The sequence below is a fragment of the Acanthopagrus latus genome, chromosome 19 (assembly GCF_904848185.1).
Source record: "Acanthopagrus latus isolate v.2019 chromosome 19, fAcaLat1.1, whole genome shotgun sequence".
NCBI lineage: Eukaryota > Metazoa > Chordata > Actinopteri > Spariformes > Sparidae > Acanthopagrus > Acanthopagrus latus.
In genome coordinates this window covers 22,844,711-22,861,045 of record NC_051057.1, presented here as the reverse complement: position 1 = coordinate 22,861,045, position 16,335 = coordinate 22,844,711, and the positions used below count along the sequence as shown (strand labels likewise).

The following is a 16,335-nucleotide window of genomic DNA, read 5'->3' as shown; positions in this document are numbered from 1 at the left end:
CGTTACTTTTTACTTATATTTCTATCATTTGTTCTCATATTTACTTTGAAAACACAAAAACAGTTCCTTCTTTTGATCTACAGTCAGAATTTACAGAAGAAACACTGACAGAGTTCTTCATGTGGGATTGTTTTTGCTGAGCGCTGAAACAAACTCTGTAAATCTGAATGTTTAGATGTTTGTTGTCATGTTATTTCTGTATCTGACCTCGTGTGTCTCTCCTCCCTGTGTTTCCTGTACAGATCTGAGGTGACGGCAGCTGGCTTCTCTCTCTCTCTGTGTTTTCTATTTTCTGTCCGGTGTGTTTCTGCAGCTGCTGCCCGTCACTCACTCGGCTGCTGGCAGAAGGTCGGTGGGTGAAAGGACGCCGTGTTTCTCTCCAGCAGCCGTCAGACATGGAGCCTCAGCGAGCAGCTCTGAGCGCCGTGTTCCTGCTCACTCTGCTCTCAACCGGTGAGTTTTTAAAATTAACTTCTGTCTTTCTTTTATCCAGATGTTGGAGCTGCTAGTGCCCACACCGACTGTTTTAGTGTAATTTGGTGTCAACTTCTCACAGCTTGTTACTCAGACTTCCACAGGACAGGAGATGTTTCTTATTTCATGCTGTAGTAATAAAACGGGACATTTGATGTGTTTCTGCAGTATACAGACAGGACGTCTCCGTTATTTAATGGTGTAGCTTTAGTATAAAAACTCAAATATGTTTAATAAATCAGTGAAATAACAGAAAACACACTGGCAGCTCATTAACCAGACTGTAAGATCATTTAAAACAGGAAATACAGCTTGTCAATGGTCCACAAAATCTGAATAAATTAAATAAAAGTGTGTGAAAACTTCCAGCAAACATTTCATTTGTTTTGAGGGATCATTAAAGTCTCGTGTTAAGATTTATCAGTGAAAACAAATAAAACAGGTAAAAAAATATGTGACTGATAAGAACAAACAAATGAAAACGGGTCAATTTATTAGAACAAATGAAGCAATAAAACAAAAGAAGTTTGTTAAACAACACACAGACAAAGAAACGTTGACAATATAATAAGATAACTTCCTTTTATTCTCTCCTGTAATTTTAATTAGAAATAAAATTAGATTAGACATTTTCTGTTTATTTATAGTTTACTTACATGAAAAAAATTCAGTTAACAGCAATAAAAATGAATCTTTACAGGTAGTTTACTAAAGTTTTCTCTTCCTCACAGTGAGAAAAGATGCCATTTCATCTACAGCTGGAAGAATTAATCAATCAGAGACTTCTGATCAGTGATTTGTTTTAAGTCTTTTTTTTTAACCACAGATGTCCAAAGTCTCTCTGGTGTCAGTGTCTCAAATGTTCACATTCAGGGCTTTTCTCAGACTTTTATAAATCGTGTCAGCTTCAGGAGCATCTGACATGAACTTTGTGACGCTTTATTGACCAAACGATCATCGACATGATCGATCTGAAGAAACTGAACTGAAGGTTGAGTTCTTAAAGAATTAAACTTCACAGCGAGCGCTTGTTACTGATCGGTGGGCGACTCAGAGTGGACTTTGATTTTGGAAAAAAAAAAGTCAAAATGAGTGATGAATAAAAACAAACATGGCCGTGTGTTAAACTGGAAGTGATCAGAGGAGGAATGTCTGTCAGTTACTGTCAGTGTAGAAACACAGAGCAGCTGCCATGATCCCGAAATATGAGCAGCACGAAAGTATTCACACACACACACACACACACACACACACACACACACACACACACACACACACACACCCTGTTTGTGTGTGTGTGTGTGTGTGTGTGTGTACATGTACGGGAACTTTATTTACAGCTCACTTATTTTATACATAATCTTATTTCTTATTATTTAGTCTCCATTTCATATTTGTCTTATTTCTGTATCATGCGGCAACTCTATTATTTAACACACGTCTCCAACACCAACATGGAGCCGACTGGGCTCAGAAAAGGTCGTGAAAGTCACAAAAAACAACTGCGGTTCTGTGAGAGGAGAGCTGGTTCTGGTTCAGTTCTGTGAGCTGCTGATGTACAGCAGCAGCTCTACAACGTTTAAGTCAGGAGACGACGTCACTAAAGACACTGTGTCGTCTTTATAGTGACGTATCTTCACAGTCTGATGATTCATTAGCTTGATGACGAACTGACAAACATCACACTTCAAACAGGATCAATACTTTATCTGTCTCTTCATTCACCACCAGACAAGGAGGTGCTGTGACCTCGACTCTCTATACAAATAGAGCAAATATATCAAAACAGGACGTCGTCTGGAGGTGTTATTGATAACAGTCAGCCAACGAATGTGACTTCGATTGCATTCACCAAGGAATCGTCTGCCTGCTCACATGTGGCCAGTTTGTGCACAAGCTAATGTGTGTGTATGTGTGTTGACTTTAATGTGCAAGTGTGTTCAAGTGTTTAAAATGTGTGTGTGTGTGTGTGTGTGTGTGTGTGTGTGTGTGTGTGTGTGTGTGTGTGTGTTTGTCAGGGTGCTGGGGCAGGAACGAGGAGGAGCGTCTGATCAACCACCTGCTGAAAGAGAAAGGATACAACAAAGAGCTGCGTCCTGTCGAGAGGCAGCAGGACGCCGTCGATGTTTACCTCGCACTCACACTGTCCAACCTCATCTCTCTGGTACAGTGTGTGTGTGTGTGTGTGTGTGTGCCTTTTACTTGAGTAATCTATTACATTTATTTGACATCTTAAAGTGAAAGTTTTCCCTCTCGTCTTCACTACGGTCTCAAAGTCCAAAGCAAAAAACAGCTGTAAGAAGCCCAGCCTGATCTAGAAACCCTGATCTCCGTGCTGTGAAAAGCCAGAATAAAACAGACTGTTGTAGTAATAAGTCAGCAGGTTTTGTAGAAAGGCGGCCAGTTTTGAAGCGTCTCAAGTCCCGGTGGTGAGAGGGAACACGTAGCAAACGGGGGGGCGGACAGACTTTGGGACGCTCTCCATCGAGTGAAGGCCTGAGTTTTGAAAAACTCAAAATTTCATAAGTTGGGGGAGAGTTACTGACTCAGGTTGAGGAGTTCAAGTATCTTGGGGTCTTGTTCACGAGTGAGGGAAGGACGGAGTGTGAGATTGACAGGTGGATCGGTGCAGTGGCCGCAGTAATGCGGTCGTTGTATTGGTCTGTCGTGGTGAAGAGAGAGCTGAGCCGAATATCTAAGCTCTCAATTTACCGGTCAATCTACGGCAATCCCGGAAGAGCTGGAGGAAGTGTCCGGGGTGAGGGAGACTTCCCTCACGGATCACAGCAGCTGTCTGACAGCTGCTGTGATCCGGCCCTGGATAAACGGAAGAAGCGGAAGAAGATGGATGGATGGATAAAAATCTCAGAAAAGAGGTGAAGATGAAGAGATCGTCCTCTCATCTGTTTTTTTCTCCTTCATTTGTAGAAAGAAGTAGACGAGACGCTGCTGACAAACGTATGGATAGATCACGTAAGTAAATGAAGGTTGCTTATTATTTCACTTTACATCGAAGGCAGCGGTTTCTGTATTTTCAATGATTATGTTTGTGTGTGTGTTGATAGACGTGGATGGACTACCGGCTCACCTGGAACGAGACAGAGTTTGACGGCATCGACACGCTTCGCCTGCCGTCAAACTTGGTGTGGCTGCCGGAGATCGTGCTGGAAAACAAGTGAGTTTCAGTCTGATTCTTTTTACTTCACACGAGTGGAGACAGAAAAAGAGCCCAGCCTGCTGTCACAGTTTAACTTCACTCCGTGTGACTGATGTGCTTCGACTGAACGCAGGAACATGAACTCGCAGAGGCTCAAGCCTTTCTTGTAATCTGTGTTTCACGTTGTCTCTGGTTGGAAACGCTGAGCGCCGGTGGTGCGTTCAGGTGCTTGTGGTCGCTCCTGACTGCAAGAAACAATAAAACCCACTGTGCAGTTTTCACAGAACTTCTATTATCAGACAAAACAAACCAAGTTTTCATTGTTCCCAAGAACTTTAAGAACAACGTCTCCTCTGTAACAGCCTGTCTGTATTTCTGCCTTCTCTCTCCATCAGTAACGACGCCCAGTTCCAGGTGGCCTACTACAGTAACGTACTGGTGTACTCCAACGGTCTCTGCTACTGGTTACCTCCCGCCATCTTCCGCTCCTCCTGCTCCATCAGCGTCCAGTACTTCCCCTTCGACTGGCAGAACTGCACACTCAAGTTCACGTAAGGAGCTTGAACTAGACAGCGTCGTGTTTTATCTGGTGTGCAGCTTCATGTAAACGTTAATGTGCAGTTTAGGAAACATCATTGATTTGTGTTTTTCATCAGTTTTGATTCCATTTCTAATTGTTGTTGAGTTAAAGTCAGTTAGCAGAGGGAGTTTATTTGTTTTTGTTAGATATTTAGTTTGAGTTTAGCTATTATTTTTACTTTCATTACGTTTTTTTTTTTATCAGGGTGAGTTTAATGATGCTCAGGATGGGCATAAGAACAGAGCAGTTATCAGTCCACACATTCTCTCCTCCTACAGAAGTTCAGAAACTTGTGTAAAAACAGACTCCAGTAAAACTTCAGATACTTGTGTAAAAGTAGAAGTCCTGATTCAACCTGTTTCCTCCAGTACAGTAACAGAGTTCAGGCTCTGACATGGACTCAGAGTATCAGAGTAAAAAGTCTCCCTCTGAAGGACATTTGTGGTCAAAGCTAACTGAAGCTCACATCATAATAGAATTCAAAGACTATTAAAGTCAAAGGTAGAATCAGTAGGATTTTTGTCCCAGCTGTTCCTGAACGCACCACAAAGACAGTTGATTGTTGAGTCTCATTCCCAGGACGTCAAACAGACACATGTTGGGTTGGTAAAGCGTCCCGAGCAGCAACAAAGAGAGAAAATCAGAAACTCTCTGCAGATACGAGACACTAACACGCCTTTTCTCCACATTCCAGCCTCCCTCTCTGTCTGTTTACGGCTTCTTATGGCTTTTGCGCTCCACTGAACTGCCACCTTATCGTGGTGGAGGGGTTTGAGTACCCGAATAATCCTAGGAGCTATGTTGTCTGGGGCTTAATGCCCCTGGTAGGGTCTCCCAAGACAAACAGGTCCTAGGTGACGGGTCAGACAAAGAGCGGTTTCAATGCCCCCGATGACGAGTATAAAAACAAGGACATTCACGTCGCCTGGAATGGCGTTACCGGGGCCCCACCCTGGTGCCAAGCCTGGGGTTGGGGCTTGAGGGGGGGGGCCTGGTGGTGAAAAAGCAATGTGGGCCCGCCCTCCAGTAGGTTCACCACCCGCAGGAGGGTTCAGAAGGGGCCGGTGTTATGTGATTTGGGTGGTGGTCGTGGGCGGGGTCCCCGACGAACCAATACCCCGGTTAGTTGCGGGAGGTTGAGCGGTACTGGCTAGAGATAGTCAGGCTCACCTCCATGTACAGCCTGGGCTCTGGAACCCAACTCCTTGAGAGAGGCTGGACTCTCTTCCACTCTGGAGTTGCCCGCGGTGAGAGGCGGCAAGCTGGTGTGGGCTTGCATATAGCTCCCCAGCTCAGCCGCTGTGTGTTGGAGTTTGGAGCTGGTGAACAAGAGGGTTGTTTACCTGTGCCTTCGGGCCAGGGATAAATCTCTCACTGTTGTTTCGGCTTACGGGCCAAACAGCAGTACCCGGCAGTACCCCTGGGAGGGGTACTGGAGAGTGCTCCAACCAGGGAATCCGTTGTTCTACTGGGGGACTTCAACGCTCATGTAGGCAGCGACAATGTTACCTGGAGGGGTGTGATTGGGAGGAACGGTCTCCCCGCTCTGAACCCGAGTGGTGTTTTGTTACTGGACTTCTGTGCTAGTCACAGTTTGTCCATAACAAACACCATGTTCAAGCATAAGGGTGTCCATCAGTGCACGTGGCACCAGGACACCCTAGGCCGGAGGTCAATGATCGACTTTGTGGTCGTGTCATCTGACCTCCAGCCGTATGTCTTGGACACTCGGGTGAAGAGAGGGGCTGAGCTGTCAACTGATCACCACCTGGTGGTGAGTCGGATCCGTTGGCAGGGGAGGAAGCTGGACAGACTCGGCAGACCCAAACGTATTGTGAGGGTCTGCTGGGAACGTCTGGCGGAACCCTCTGTCAGGGAGGCTTTCAACTCCCACCTCCGGGAGAGCTTTGACCAGATCCCAAGGGAGGCTGGGGACATTGAGTCCGAATGGACCATGTTCTCCATTTCCATTGTTGACGCGGCTGTTCGGAGCTGTGGCTGTAAGGTCTCCGGTGCCTGTCGTGGTGGCAATCTCCGAACCCGGTGGTGGACACTGGTAGTAAGGGATGCTGTCAAGCTGAAGAAGGAGTCCTGTCGAGCATGGCTGGCTTGGGGGACTCCTGAGGCAGCTGACTGGTACTGGCAGGCCAAGCGTGCTGCGGCATGGGTGGTCGCGGAAGTGGTCTGGGAAAAGATTGGGGAGGCCATGGAGGAGATCTACCGGTCAGCCTCGAGGAAATTCTGGCAAACCATCCGGCGCCTCAGGAGGGGGAAGCAGGCCTCCACCAACACTATATCGTCGGGCGGTGAATACTTCGAGGATCTCCTCAATCCCACTGAGTCCAGCCTCTCTCAAGGAGTTTGGTTCTAGAGCCCAGACTGTGCGTGGAGATGAGCCCAACTATCTCTAGCCAGTACCGCATAACCTCCCACACCAGCTCAGGCTCTTTTGTCCCCAGTGAGGTGACATTCCACGTCCCCATGGCTAGAATCACCATCCGGGGATTGGGTCGCCGAGGCCCCCGCCCACGACCGCCACCCAAATCACACGGCACCGACTCACTGGAGGGTGGGCCCACGTCGCTCCTTCGGACTGTGCCCGGCCGGGTCCCGTGGGCAAAAACCCGGCCACCAGGCCCTCGCCTGCGAGCCCCAACCCCAGGCCTGGCTCCAGGGTGGGGCCCCGGTGACGCCAATCCAGGCAACGTAAGCGTCCTCAATATTCTGTGTGTCATTAAGGGCTTTTGAACCTATCTTAGTCTGACCTGTCACCTAGGAACTGTTTGCCTTGGGAGACCCTACCAGGGGCATTAAGCCCCAGACGATATAGCTCCTAGGATCATTCAGGTGCTCAAATCCCACCACCACGATAAGGTGCCGGTTCAAGGAGGAGTTATTTACTCCTGCAGAAAGTAATTTGTTACCTTACTTTTTCGGAATTCTCCAACATTTCCTGAATTTTGATGTCACATAACTGCCAGAAATTAATTAACACCAAACTCGGGGACTGATGGGCCTCTGTGGATGTATGAGCTATACTGAGTGTCCAAGCTTTTTATTTAAACGTGTCCTTTTGTCGAGACATTTTCCTGGAAATGCATCGCGTTTTCTTCTGTTTAAAACTTCATTTCCCATGTTGCTTTGCAGCTCTCTGACCTACAATGCCAAAGAGATCAGGATGCTGCTGAAAGAAGAAGAAGATGAGGTCAAAAAATGGACTGTGGAGTGGATCATCATCGACCCCGCCAGCTTTACAGGTGATCGTCCTCCTGTTCAGGCTTCAGTTTCTAAATCATCAATAATACAGCCAGTACTGAAAAACCATGGAGGCTCAGAAAGATATTCTTCAACCATCTACAGCTTGTTGGATGATATTTTTAATGAATATTACAAACAAAACTCAACCTCCAGATTAAATTTTAACTCAGTGTGCTTCTGCAGAACCACAGATAACTTCAAACCGAATGCTTCTTTATGTTGCAGCTACAATTTGAATAACATCATGGTTTGGCTTCAACTACCTTTGGTCCCCATGACCTCCTGTGAAAATAATAACTGGGTTTGATGCTGCTAAATGGATAGAAATGCACCCAATGCACTGTAAAAACAGACGACCAGTTTTGACACCACAAATACAGCTGGAAATGTCTGCAGGTGTCATTAAAAAAATGATGTTGATGCCACAAAAACTGATGTAATATCTGCAGGTATCGCTGTAAGCATGTAATGTGATCAATGTGATGCAGACAACTGTATAGATATTGACTTTTAAAAGTTATTAACAGTAGTTTTTTCTATTATCTAATGCTCGTTGTCCACTTCTTGCCCTCGGTGTTGTTTTCCTCGACAGAGAACGGCGAGTGGGAGATCATCCACCGGCCGGCCAAGAGAAACACCTACAAGCACATTCCCATGGAGAGCAACAAGCACCAGGACATCACCTTCTACCTGGTCATCAAACGCAAACCTCTCTTCTACATCGTCAACATCATCATCCCCTGTGTGCTCATCTCCTTCCTCGCCTCGCTCGTCTACTACCTGCCTGCTGACAGTCAGTGCACATTTACTGCGTAACACACTCCGAACAAATCACAGAGTAGCTGTTTTCTCACTCCTCTCCAGTGGGACCGGATCATGTAGATGGTTTTAGTTTCAATCATCGTCAACAACTCAACTCACTCACAAGTTTGTGATGAGTTCAGGTTTTTCTTGTCGTCGGGAAGTTTCCATCATACCTCCAGCTCACACCTGTCGGTCCCTCATCTTGTTAAAAAACATCCCGTGGTTTCACACTCACAAATATTAAAACACAGCAGTACCTCGTTGAAAGTATCTGTGTGTGTGTGCGTGTGTGTGCGTGTGTGTGTGTGTGTGTGTGTGTGTGTGTGTGTGTGTGTGTGTGTGTGTGTGTGTGTGTTGTGCAGGCGGTGAGAAGATGACCTTGTCCATCTCGGTGCTGCTGGCTCAGTCTGTCTTCCTGCTGCTGATCTCTCAGAGGCTGCCAGAGACGTCAATGTCTGTTCCTCTTATCGTCAAGTAGGTAACACACACACACACACACACACACACACACACACACACACACATACATGTTTTATTTGGAATTTCTACAGGTCAATCATTTATTCTCCAAATTCTTTGTCCAAAAATTCTTACTAAGTCTGTGAAAATCTTGTATAAATCAGAATTCTGAAAAACAGCAAATAAAAACTAATAATTAAGAGATAATTCTGAGAAAATTGGACAAAAGATAAGATTTATTTCATAAAATCCAATATGTATGGACAAAATAACAAAACAAAAAAGTGACAAACAAAAAAATTAAATTAAACCACAATAAAATAGAAAATCATGGAAACTAAACTTTAATAAGGAAACATTATTTTTTGGGGGAGGTAACTGTTGCAGGTGATTTTGGGGAGTTACAGAATTTACAACTTGGAATGCAAACAAACATAAAATAAACAAATAAAAGTAAATAATAATAATAATAAAAAATGGACAAGATAATGAATAAATGGAAACAATATTTGTATTTGTATTATTACCTCTTTAATATTGAAAATAATACAATTCTGAGTTTGAATTTCTTCTTCAGATCAAATAAAGAACAAAGAAACACACAAAAAAATATTTCCAGCCTCATCTCTGACATATCTGTGTGTGTGATTCAGGTATTTGATGTTCATCATGGTGTTGGTGACGGTGGTGGTGTTAAACTGTGTGGTCGTCCTCAACCTGCACTTCAGGACACCGAGCACACACGTCATGTCTGAGTGGACCAAGAAGGTACCACACACACGCACACACACACCCCCTAGCACTTCTCTTCTTGAGTACCAGGTGAAATGACCTCACAAGTGAAAATGTCCTCACAAGGAAGATGGGATTTCAAGGGTTGGTCCCTACAAGAACAGGAATACAAACACACACACACACACACATTTACAGTGTGTGTTATGACCTTAAACATGCGGTTATTTGTGTCCTCTGTCTCCAGTTCTTCCTCGAGCGGTTGCCCCGTATCCTGCGCATGTCCCGCCCTGCGGAGGCGGAGCCATACTGGGATGGAGCGTTGCCACGGAGATCCAGCTCGGTGGGCTACATCGCGTCAGCGGAGGAGTACTACAGCGTCAAGTCCCGCAGCGAGCTGATGTTCGAGAGGCAGTCGGAGAGACACGGACTGACGACGAGGACCACACACGCAGCCAGTAAGAAACCACAGCGAGTCATTTCTGCTGATCAGTCTGAACCCTGACGGCAGAAGACGAAGCTGAGCCGCTCTGTGTGTCTGTTTTCATGGAGCTGTGAAGCCGCAGGACGATGGAGGTGTGACGGATCAGCTGTACGCAGAGATCAAGCCGGCTGTGGACGGAGCGAACTACATCATCAAACACATGAGGAACAAGAACGACTACAATGAGGTGAGATGGAGACCAGACAGGATTTTACCTGAGAGGAAAAAAGTGACCAAGAAAAAAAAATCATTATTTATTTTCTGAGTGGGAAAAAAATAAAATTTCTCCTGAGAAAAATGTTTTTTTCACTTGATTCAACATGTGAAAAACTTAAAAAACATAATTTGTGACAAAAGGAAACTAATTATTTTTACATATTTTGACAGATAGAAAAAACATTATGGATTTTTTACCACAAGATCCCAAAAAATGCAAAAAAAAAACCAAACAAAAAAAACATTTTGAGACAGAAAAATGAAATTTAAAAAAAGTAAAATATCTTTTACTCAGTTCCAAGCGTTGAAAAAAAAATAATCCCTGATAAAAAAAATAAAATCTGTGCTCATGTGTGAAACTGACTTTTATTCTGGTTCTTGAGTCATAAACACAGAAGAGAACAACAGTTTAGATCAGATTTAGAAAACTGATCACCAGATAAACAAAATGTCTTCACTCTGTAACTTTGGCTCTGATGCAACATGTAGTCTGAAAAACTGACAAAATAAGGTGGAATGGAAGTTTAAAGGTACTTCTACTTTACTTAAGTACTGATCTTGAGTAAATGTACTTAGTTACATTCCATCACTGGTAACTGGCGTCTGTGGTCGCAGGAGAAAGATAACTGGAGTGGGATCGCTCGTACGGTGGACCGACTCTGTCTCTTCCTGGTTACCCCGGTGATGACCATCGGCACCATCATCATCTTCCTGATGGGAATCTGTAACCACCCTCCTCACCTGCCCTTCAAAGGAGACCCGCATGACTACAGAGAGGAGAACCCCCGCCTGCTGTGACCACACAGCAGTCACGTCACTCCGTAGTGTTCAGATCCAGACGTTTGGTGTTGCTTCATTTGGTTTGTGCTGCGGAAGCTGATTAGGGACACTGTGAAAAAGAAAAAGACTCCGGAAACGCAAAATGTTTTCTGTTTTTTTTTTGTTTTGTTTTTGAGGAAAATGAAACAAGAATTCTGGTGTTAAAGTCAGAATTCAGAAGAGAGAAAGTGATTGTATTTTTTTACAGTGGCTGTGTTTGTCTTCCGTACTTCTCTCTTTGAGTGTTTTCTTAAATTAGAAGTGAATAACTGAACCAGTCTGTAACTGTTTTAAATGAACTTGTGTGGTTTGAATAGAGATTTATTCTCTTGATCTCACTGGATTTGGGGAGAAATTAAAGACGTAAACATGAACCAGAGTATTGTATTCTGTAAAAAACTAACTCTAGTTCAAACTCTAAATGTTTAAAATGTTCACAATACAAGAAGCAAAAACTGGAAAACAGCTCCATGCGGTCGTGTGTCCAACATATTATTCTATATTTATCTGACAGGAGACAAGATGGACGCTGCTAATTTGAACTTTCCAGGGCCTCTAACACAAATCTCTGCATCTCTTTGTGGTTGTTTTGTGTCTCTTTGCAGTCGCTTTGTGCGTCTTTGTGGTCGACTCACATCTCTCTGTCGTCCTTTAGGGTTCCTGTTCAGGGCTTCTGTAGGAAACTAAATAAAGACATTAAAAAGGTGAATAAATACAGAGGCAGACTGAAGCACAAGTAGACAGTTATGTCACTTTTTACATATATAATGTCTATGTCTATTTTAGATAATTATTTATATATTTAATTATTTTTGATCTTGTCAGTTTCAGTCCTCCACACACACACGGTTTCCTGTCACCTGATTCTTGAGAGATTCAGAACAGGGAAGTGAAACTAAACTGAGCTCAGACTCTATTTTGAGTCGACAGCAGATGGAGCAGGAGACTGAACGCTGTGTCAGAGTGAGTGTTAATCCAACATTTTTATTATTTTACTGTCAAAGTCTCGAAGTCGTTCTCTCCCTGAGGACTGTAGAGGAAAGACACGTCAGAATAAAGTCAACAGTTTGATGGATTTGATCCAGAGACAGGTTGTGACGCACTTCCTGTTCTCTCGTGTTTACTCTTAAGCAGGGTTTATGTCTGCTGAGCTGGTATATGATGATGTCTACCATACTTTGAACTTTGATTATCATAAAAAAGAAAAGATTGTTTCCTGTTTTTCATTTGCAGAAATCTTCTTCAGAAGGTTTTGCAGAATGAGAACAGACTGCTGCAAGTTATAGGAAGTTATCAAGTTATTGTGTTCATGAAGCAAGTATCAAAGTAAAGATGTGACATAATAATCACTTTTCTCCTTTTATTTGACTTCTTTAGTTTAAAATAAACGCTGACTCTGACACGTACATACGAGCAGGGTGTCAGCTGTTTGTCTGTAAAGTTTGGAAACTTTAAATTGTACTAAAACTGAAATGAGACGATTGAGGAAGCTGTTGATGAACTCAGGTGTGACGCACTTCCTGTTCTCTCTGTGTTGTGTTACTCTTGAGCAGGGCCAACTTATGTCTGCTGAGTTTGTATGTGACGATGTTATTAACTGAAGGCAGCGTTTCCCTTCATTGTTATTATTTACTTGTATTTATTTCTAAATAGTTTCCCTGTGACGATTAGTCGACGTGAAATGTTTGTGTTGACACGTCATATTTATTATTGTTATTATTATTATAATTAAAAAAAAAAAAAATTTAGCCTGAGCAAATAGCTTTAGCACAGCTACTAGAATGCTCACCACAGTAGAAGAACAAGCAGAAGCAGCAGAAGAATATGACTGATGGTGGAACATGTTGAGGAGAGAAGGAAACAGAGACCACAAATGTCCAAAGTTTGGGAACATTTTGAAAATAAAACTGCAAAACATGTGACGTGCAGACTTTGTCAAACACAGCTGTCATTTCATGGCAGCACTACAGCCAGGCTTTGCATTTTTTAGACATATTCATCCATTAGTGTGCAACCAAAAAAATGACTGATTAAAATTCATAGTTATTAAAAATCCAGCAGATCTAGAATGACAACAACAAGTGTGGTTGTTGTGAACCCATGTATCATCAGACAAGAGGCCTGCTGGAGAGGAACTGTTTGAATACATCGGTTGATAATGTGTTCAGACCTGAAGGCCAGTAAAATCGATTATGAAAAAGTCAAATTTGAAAATAGGAGGTTTCTGTCTGACAGCATCTATATCAGTAATAATTCATGTGTAGGATACAAAATCTGTACAAAACAGTAATAATATAAATTAAACAAATAATGTTTAATAATTAAAGTGTCAATTTAAAAATGCAGTTGTGTTTCAAAATATTATGTTTTCAAATACATGTTTCATGGGGTTTTAATTTGCTCTGAGAATATGAGGTAAAACTTAGGTCAGAACAGATGCTGCCAACATCATCGGGACTGATCAAAAAAATAAGCGACAGATTAGTCGACAACCAAAATAACTGTTATTGCAGCCCTACTCTTAATTTTTTCTTATGCAATTCTGCTTCATTATGAAGTTTATTTGGCATTATGCAATTACAGAAACAAAGCTGACAAAGTGAACTCTTTTGATTTGTTTCCATTTATAATTGATAAGCTTTAGTTTCTCATTTTCAGTTTAAATCAGTCGCTACACTTGTAAAAATGACGTGTATTCATGCTGGCAGGCCACTGCTGAACAAATAAACGTTAAGCCTTCAGGAATAAGAAGCAACAACCTTTTATTTTCTTGTGATTATGATAATAATTTATCTTGTTTTCTCATGACCTGGAGAGAATTATCTGATTATCTGGTGATGCTGACATAAATAACTCCTTATGTTGAGAAAATAAATACAACTCAACTTGTTATCACAGGAAACCAGAGGAAATAATATGTTAGACACATAACTGTTCAGGGTTTCTGTAGAAACTAAATAAAAATATGAATTAATACAAAGGTGAATAAATACAGAGGCAAACTGAAGCACAAGTATTCACTATGGCACTTTTTACATATATAATGCCTGCGTCTATTTTAAATAATCATTTATTTTATTTATTTATTTCATTTCTATTTTGTCAGTTTCAGTCCTGCACACACACACACACACACACACAGCAGAGATCAACACATGGTTTCCTGTAAATGGTGAGGGGAGGAGACACAGTGACTGTGTGATCCAGAAACATGAGAACAGGAAGGGAACTCTCAAAGTGAAACTAAACTGAGCTCAGACTCCATTTTGAGTCGACAGCAGATGGAGCAGGAGACTGAACGCTGTGTCAGAGTGAGTGTTAATCCCACATTTTTATTATTTTACTGTCAAAGTCTCGAAGTCGTTCTCTCCCTGAGGACTGTAGAGGAAAGACACGTCGGAATAAAGTCAACAGTTTGATGGATTTGATCCAGAGACAGGTTGTGACGCACTTCCTGTTCTCTCGTGTTTACTCTTCAGCAGGGTTTATGTCTGCTGAGCTGGTATATGACGATGTCTACCATAGACATACCGTCACAATGTCGTTGTTTTAAGGAAGTACTTACTTTGAACATAGACATATAAACATACATACACATATAGACGCTTCACTGAGCGGGTTGGCACATTACTGTGAAATGTCGACGTCGCCGCCATCTTGGATGTGGCAGCTGCGCCCCGTGAACTGATACAAGTCAGTGTAGTCAGTGTTCTCTCTTCCTGTAGACGTGACGAGACTTGGCTGAGCTCGCGGTGTTTGCCGTCTTTGTCTGGGAAGAATGGAGGAAGTTGAAATTCCATTAATGTTTGAGGAAAATCAACAAGGATTGTGATCAGTTTTCTTACCTGATGTTATGTGAACTTTGCTGGCCTTTTTCTCATATTAATCTCTTTCGGAAATTATTCAGTCTGAGATGTTCAAAATACCGTAGTAGTCCATCAAAACTTGTGTGTTGTGGGAACAGAGCAGTGAAACTGCTGCAGTGTTGCATGCAGACAACTGGGGATCAAGACCGCTGTCAAGCCTGTCTTTTTCACAGGATGTATTCATCTGATTTTATATATATATATACATATATATACATATATACATATATATACATATATACATATATATACATATATACATATATATTGTAATTACTTCACTTCAAACAGTCACACGGTGGCATATCAAGAGTAGGTGAATAGCCTTAATGTTGTCTTACTGTAAATGCTCATGTTCTGTTTTCCACCATTAAATACATTTTAACTGTGTCTATCTGGTACATTATAGTAAGTCTTACAATACAATACAATTACAACAATTGTTCATTATTATGATGACAATTGTGCTTAGGTGCATGATTATATCACAGCTGAGGGGAATTTGCTGACTACATTTAACCAATATGCATAAGGACACATAAGATGATGCATTTTCTTATGGCAACATTATTCACAATGAATGACATACATTTGATCGTACAGATAACACTGGACACAGCAGTTAACAGAGGCGTGACAAAACTGAGCAGTTTATTGACGACATCTTTCAGGGTTGTTGTGTTACATGGAGGATTTTGTAGGTTCATTCATGTTGACTATCTCATAGGTGCGGCCACACGGCTGCTAATTATCTGAAAGTACGTGATATTGAGTAGAAAAGCAGCGCTTATTGATATGGAAATTCATCGAAACACACCTCATATAAGTCATCGTAGATGAGAGCCAATTAGGGCAAAGTCCTGACGTCATGAATGTGGGTCTAGGATCACGCAGCACCTGGAGAGCAACTGCTCTGCAGCCGCCTTGCTCCTGCAATAACTTAAGGTCATGTGACATCAGATGCGGCGCAGAAACCATCCAGGTCATCATGGACACATTTTAACCAGCATGCATCACGATTTAGGCAGCACTGCATGATCTTGAACTCGCCTATTGTCAAATAACGCAATTGATCTTACTGCTGTAAAGCGCATGTGCAAACACTGCATTGTTCCTTTAAAAAGACGATGAAACTGTGTCCTGTCTCCACCAACATACATCCCTGTTCCAGGTTTAAAAGCGTCTTGGGTTTGTCTAACTGAGCTGGTTTAATAAGAAAACAATAAACGGGACATGGAGACGTGATGTTAGTGCACTGAGCAGAAACATACTTCTGTTCTCATCCTCTCCCCACAAACAACACCAACTCTGAGGGGACACGCCTCTTAATTGTGCTCTCTGGTGGGGAAACCGTTTGAATCACAGTGTTATGATGGTCAGGGATTAGTAGTCCATGACTGTCAGCCATCGGTGATGGACGATGGCATCGTTCATCAGCCACACTCCACTCTTGAACAAACTCTTTTCCTCATTCTTGTGTTTTGAG

At 42.5% G+C, this 16,335-nt stretch overlaps 2 protein-coding genes and 1 long non-coding RNA gene across 32 annotated transcripts in view; 2 read left to right on the top strand and 1 right to left on the bottom strand.

Moving 5' to 3' along the window:
* The first annotated feature begins 395 nt into the window (after nucleotides 1-395).
* Nucleotides 396-11,357, top strand: chrnd (cholinergic receptor, nicotinic, delta (muscle)). The gene is made up of 12 exons (XM_037080086.1): nucleotides 396-453; nucleotides 2,493-2,638; nucleotides 3,403-3,447; nucleotides 3,540-3,649; nucleotides 4,027-4,182; nucleotides 7,359-7,468; nucleotides 8,062-8,262; nucleotides 8,636-8,747; nucleotides 9,386-9,500; nucleotides 9,712-9,922; nucleotides 10,017-10,135; nucleotides 10,780-11,357. The coding sequence occupies exons 1-12, from the start codon at nucleotides 396-398 to the stop codon at nucleotides 10,960-10,962; spliced, it is 1,566 nt and encodes a 521-aa protein (XP_036935981.1). The 3' UTR covers nucleotides 10,963-11,357.
* Nucleotides 11,358-11,498: 141 nt separating this feature from the next.
* LOC119009114 lies at nucleotides 11,499-14,995 on the bottom strand. The gene is made up of 3 exons (XR_005071632.1): nucleotides 14,829-14,995; nucleotides 14,578-14,752; nucleotides 11,499-11,666 (listed from the first exon to the last, which is right to left on the bottom strand). It is a non-coding gene; the product is annotated as an uncharacterized LOC119009114 (long non-coding RNA).
* The window catches only part of LOC119009050 (NACHT, LRR and PYD domains-containing protein 14-like), a 33,190-nt gene continuing 28,707 nt past the window's right edge, over nucleotides 11,853-16,335 (top strand). For 29 of the 30 annotated variants that reach the window (XM_037079995.1, XM_037079985.1, XM_037079990.1 and 26 more), the window contains exon 1: nucleotides 14,159-14,294. The gene's annotated coding sequence lies outside the window, so the exon portion shown is untranslated. Of the gene's footprint in view, nucleotides 11,947-14,158; nucleotides 14,295-16,335 lie in introns of those variants that run through there. The other variant, XM_037079968.1, reaches the window with a different exon arrangement.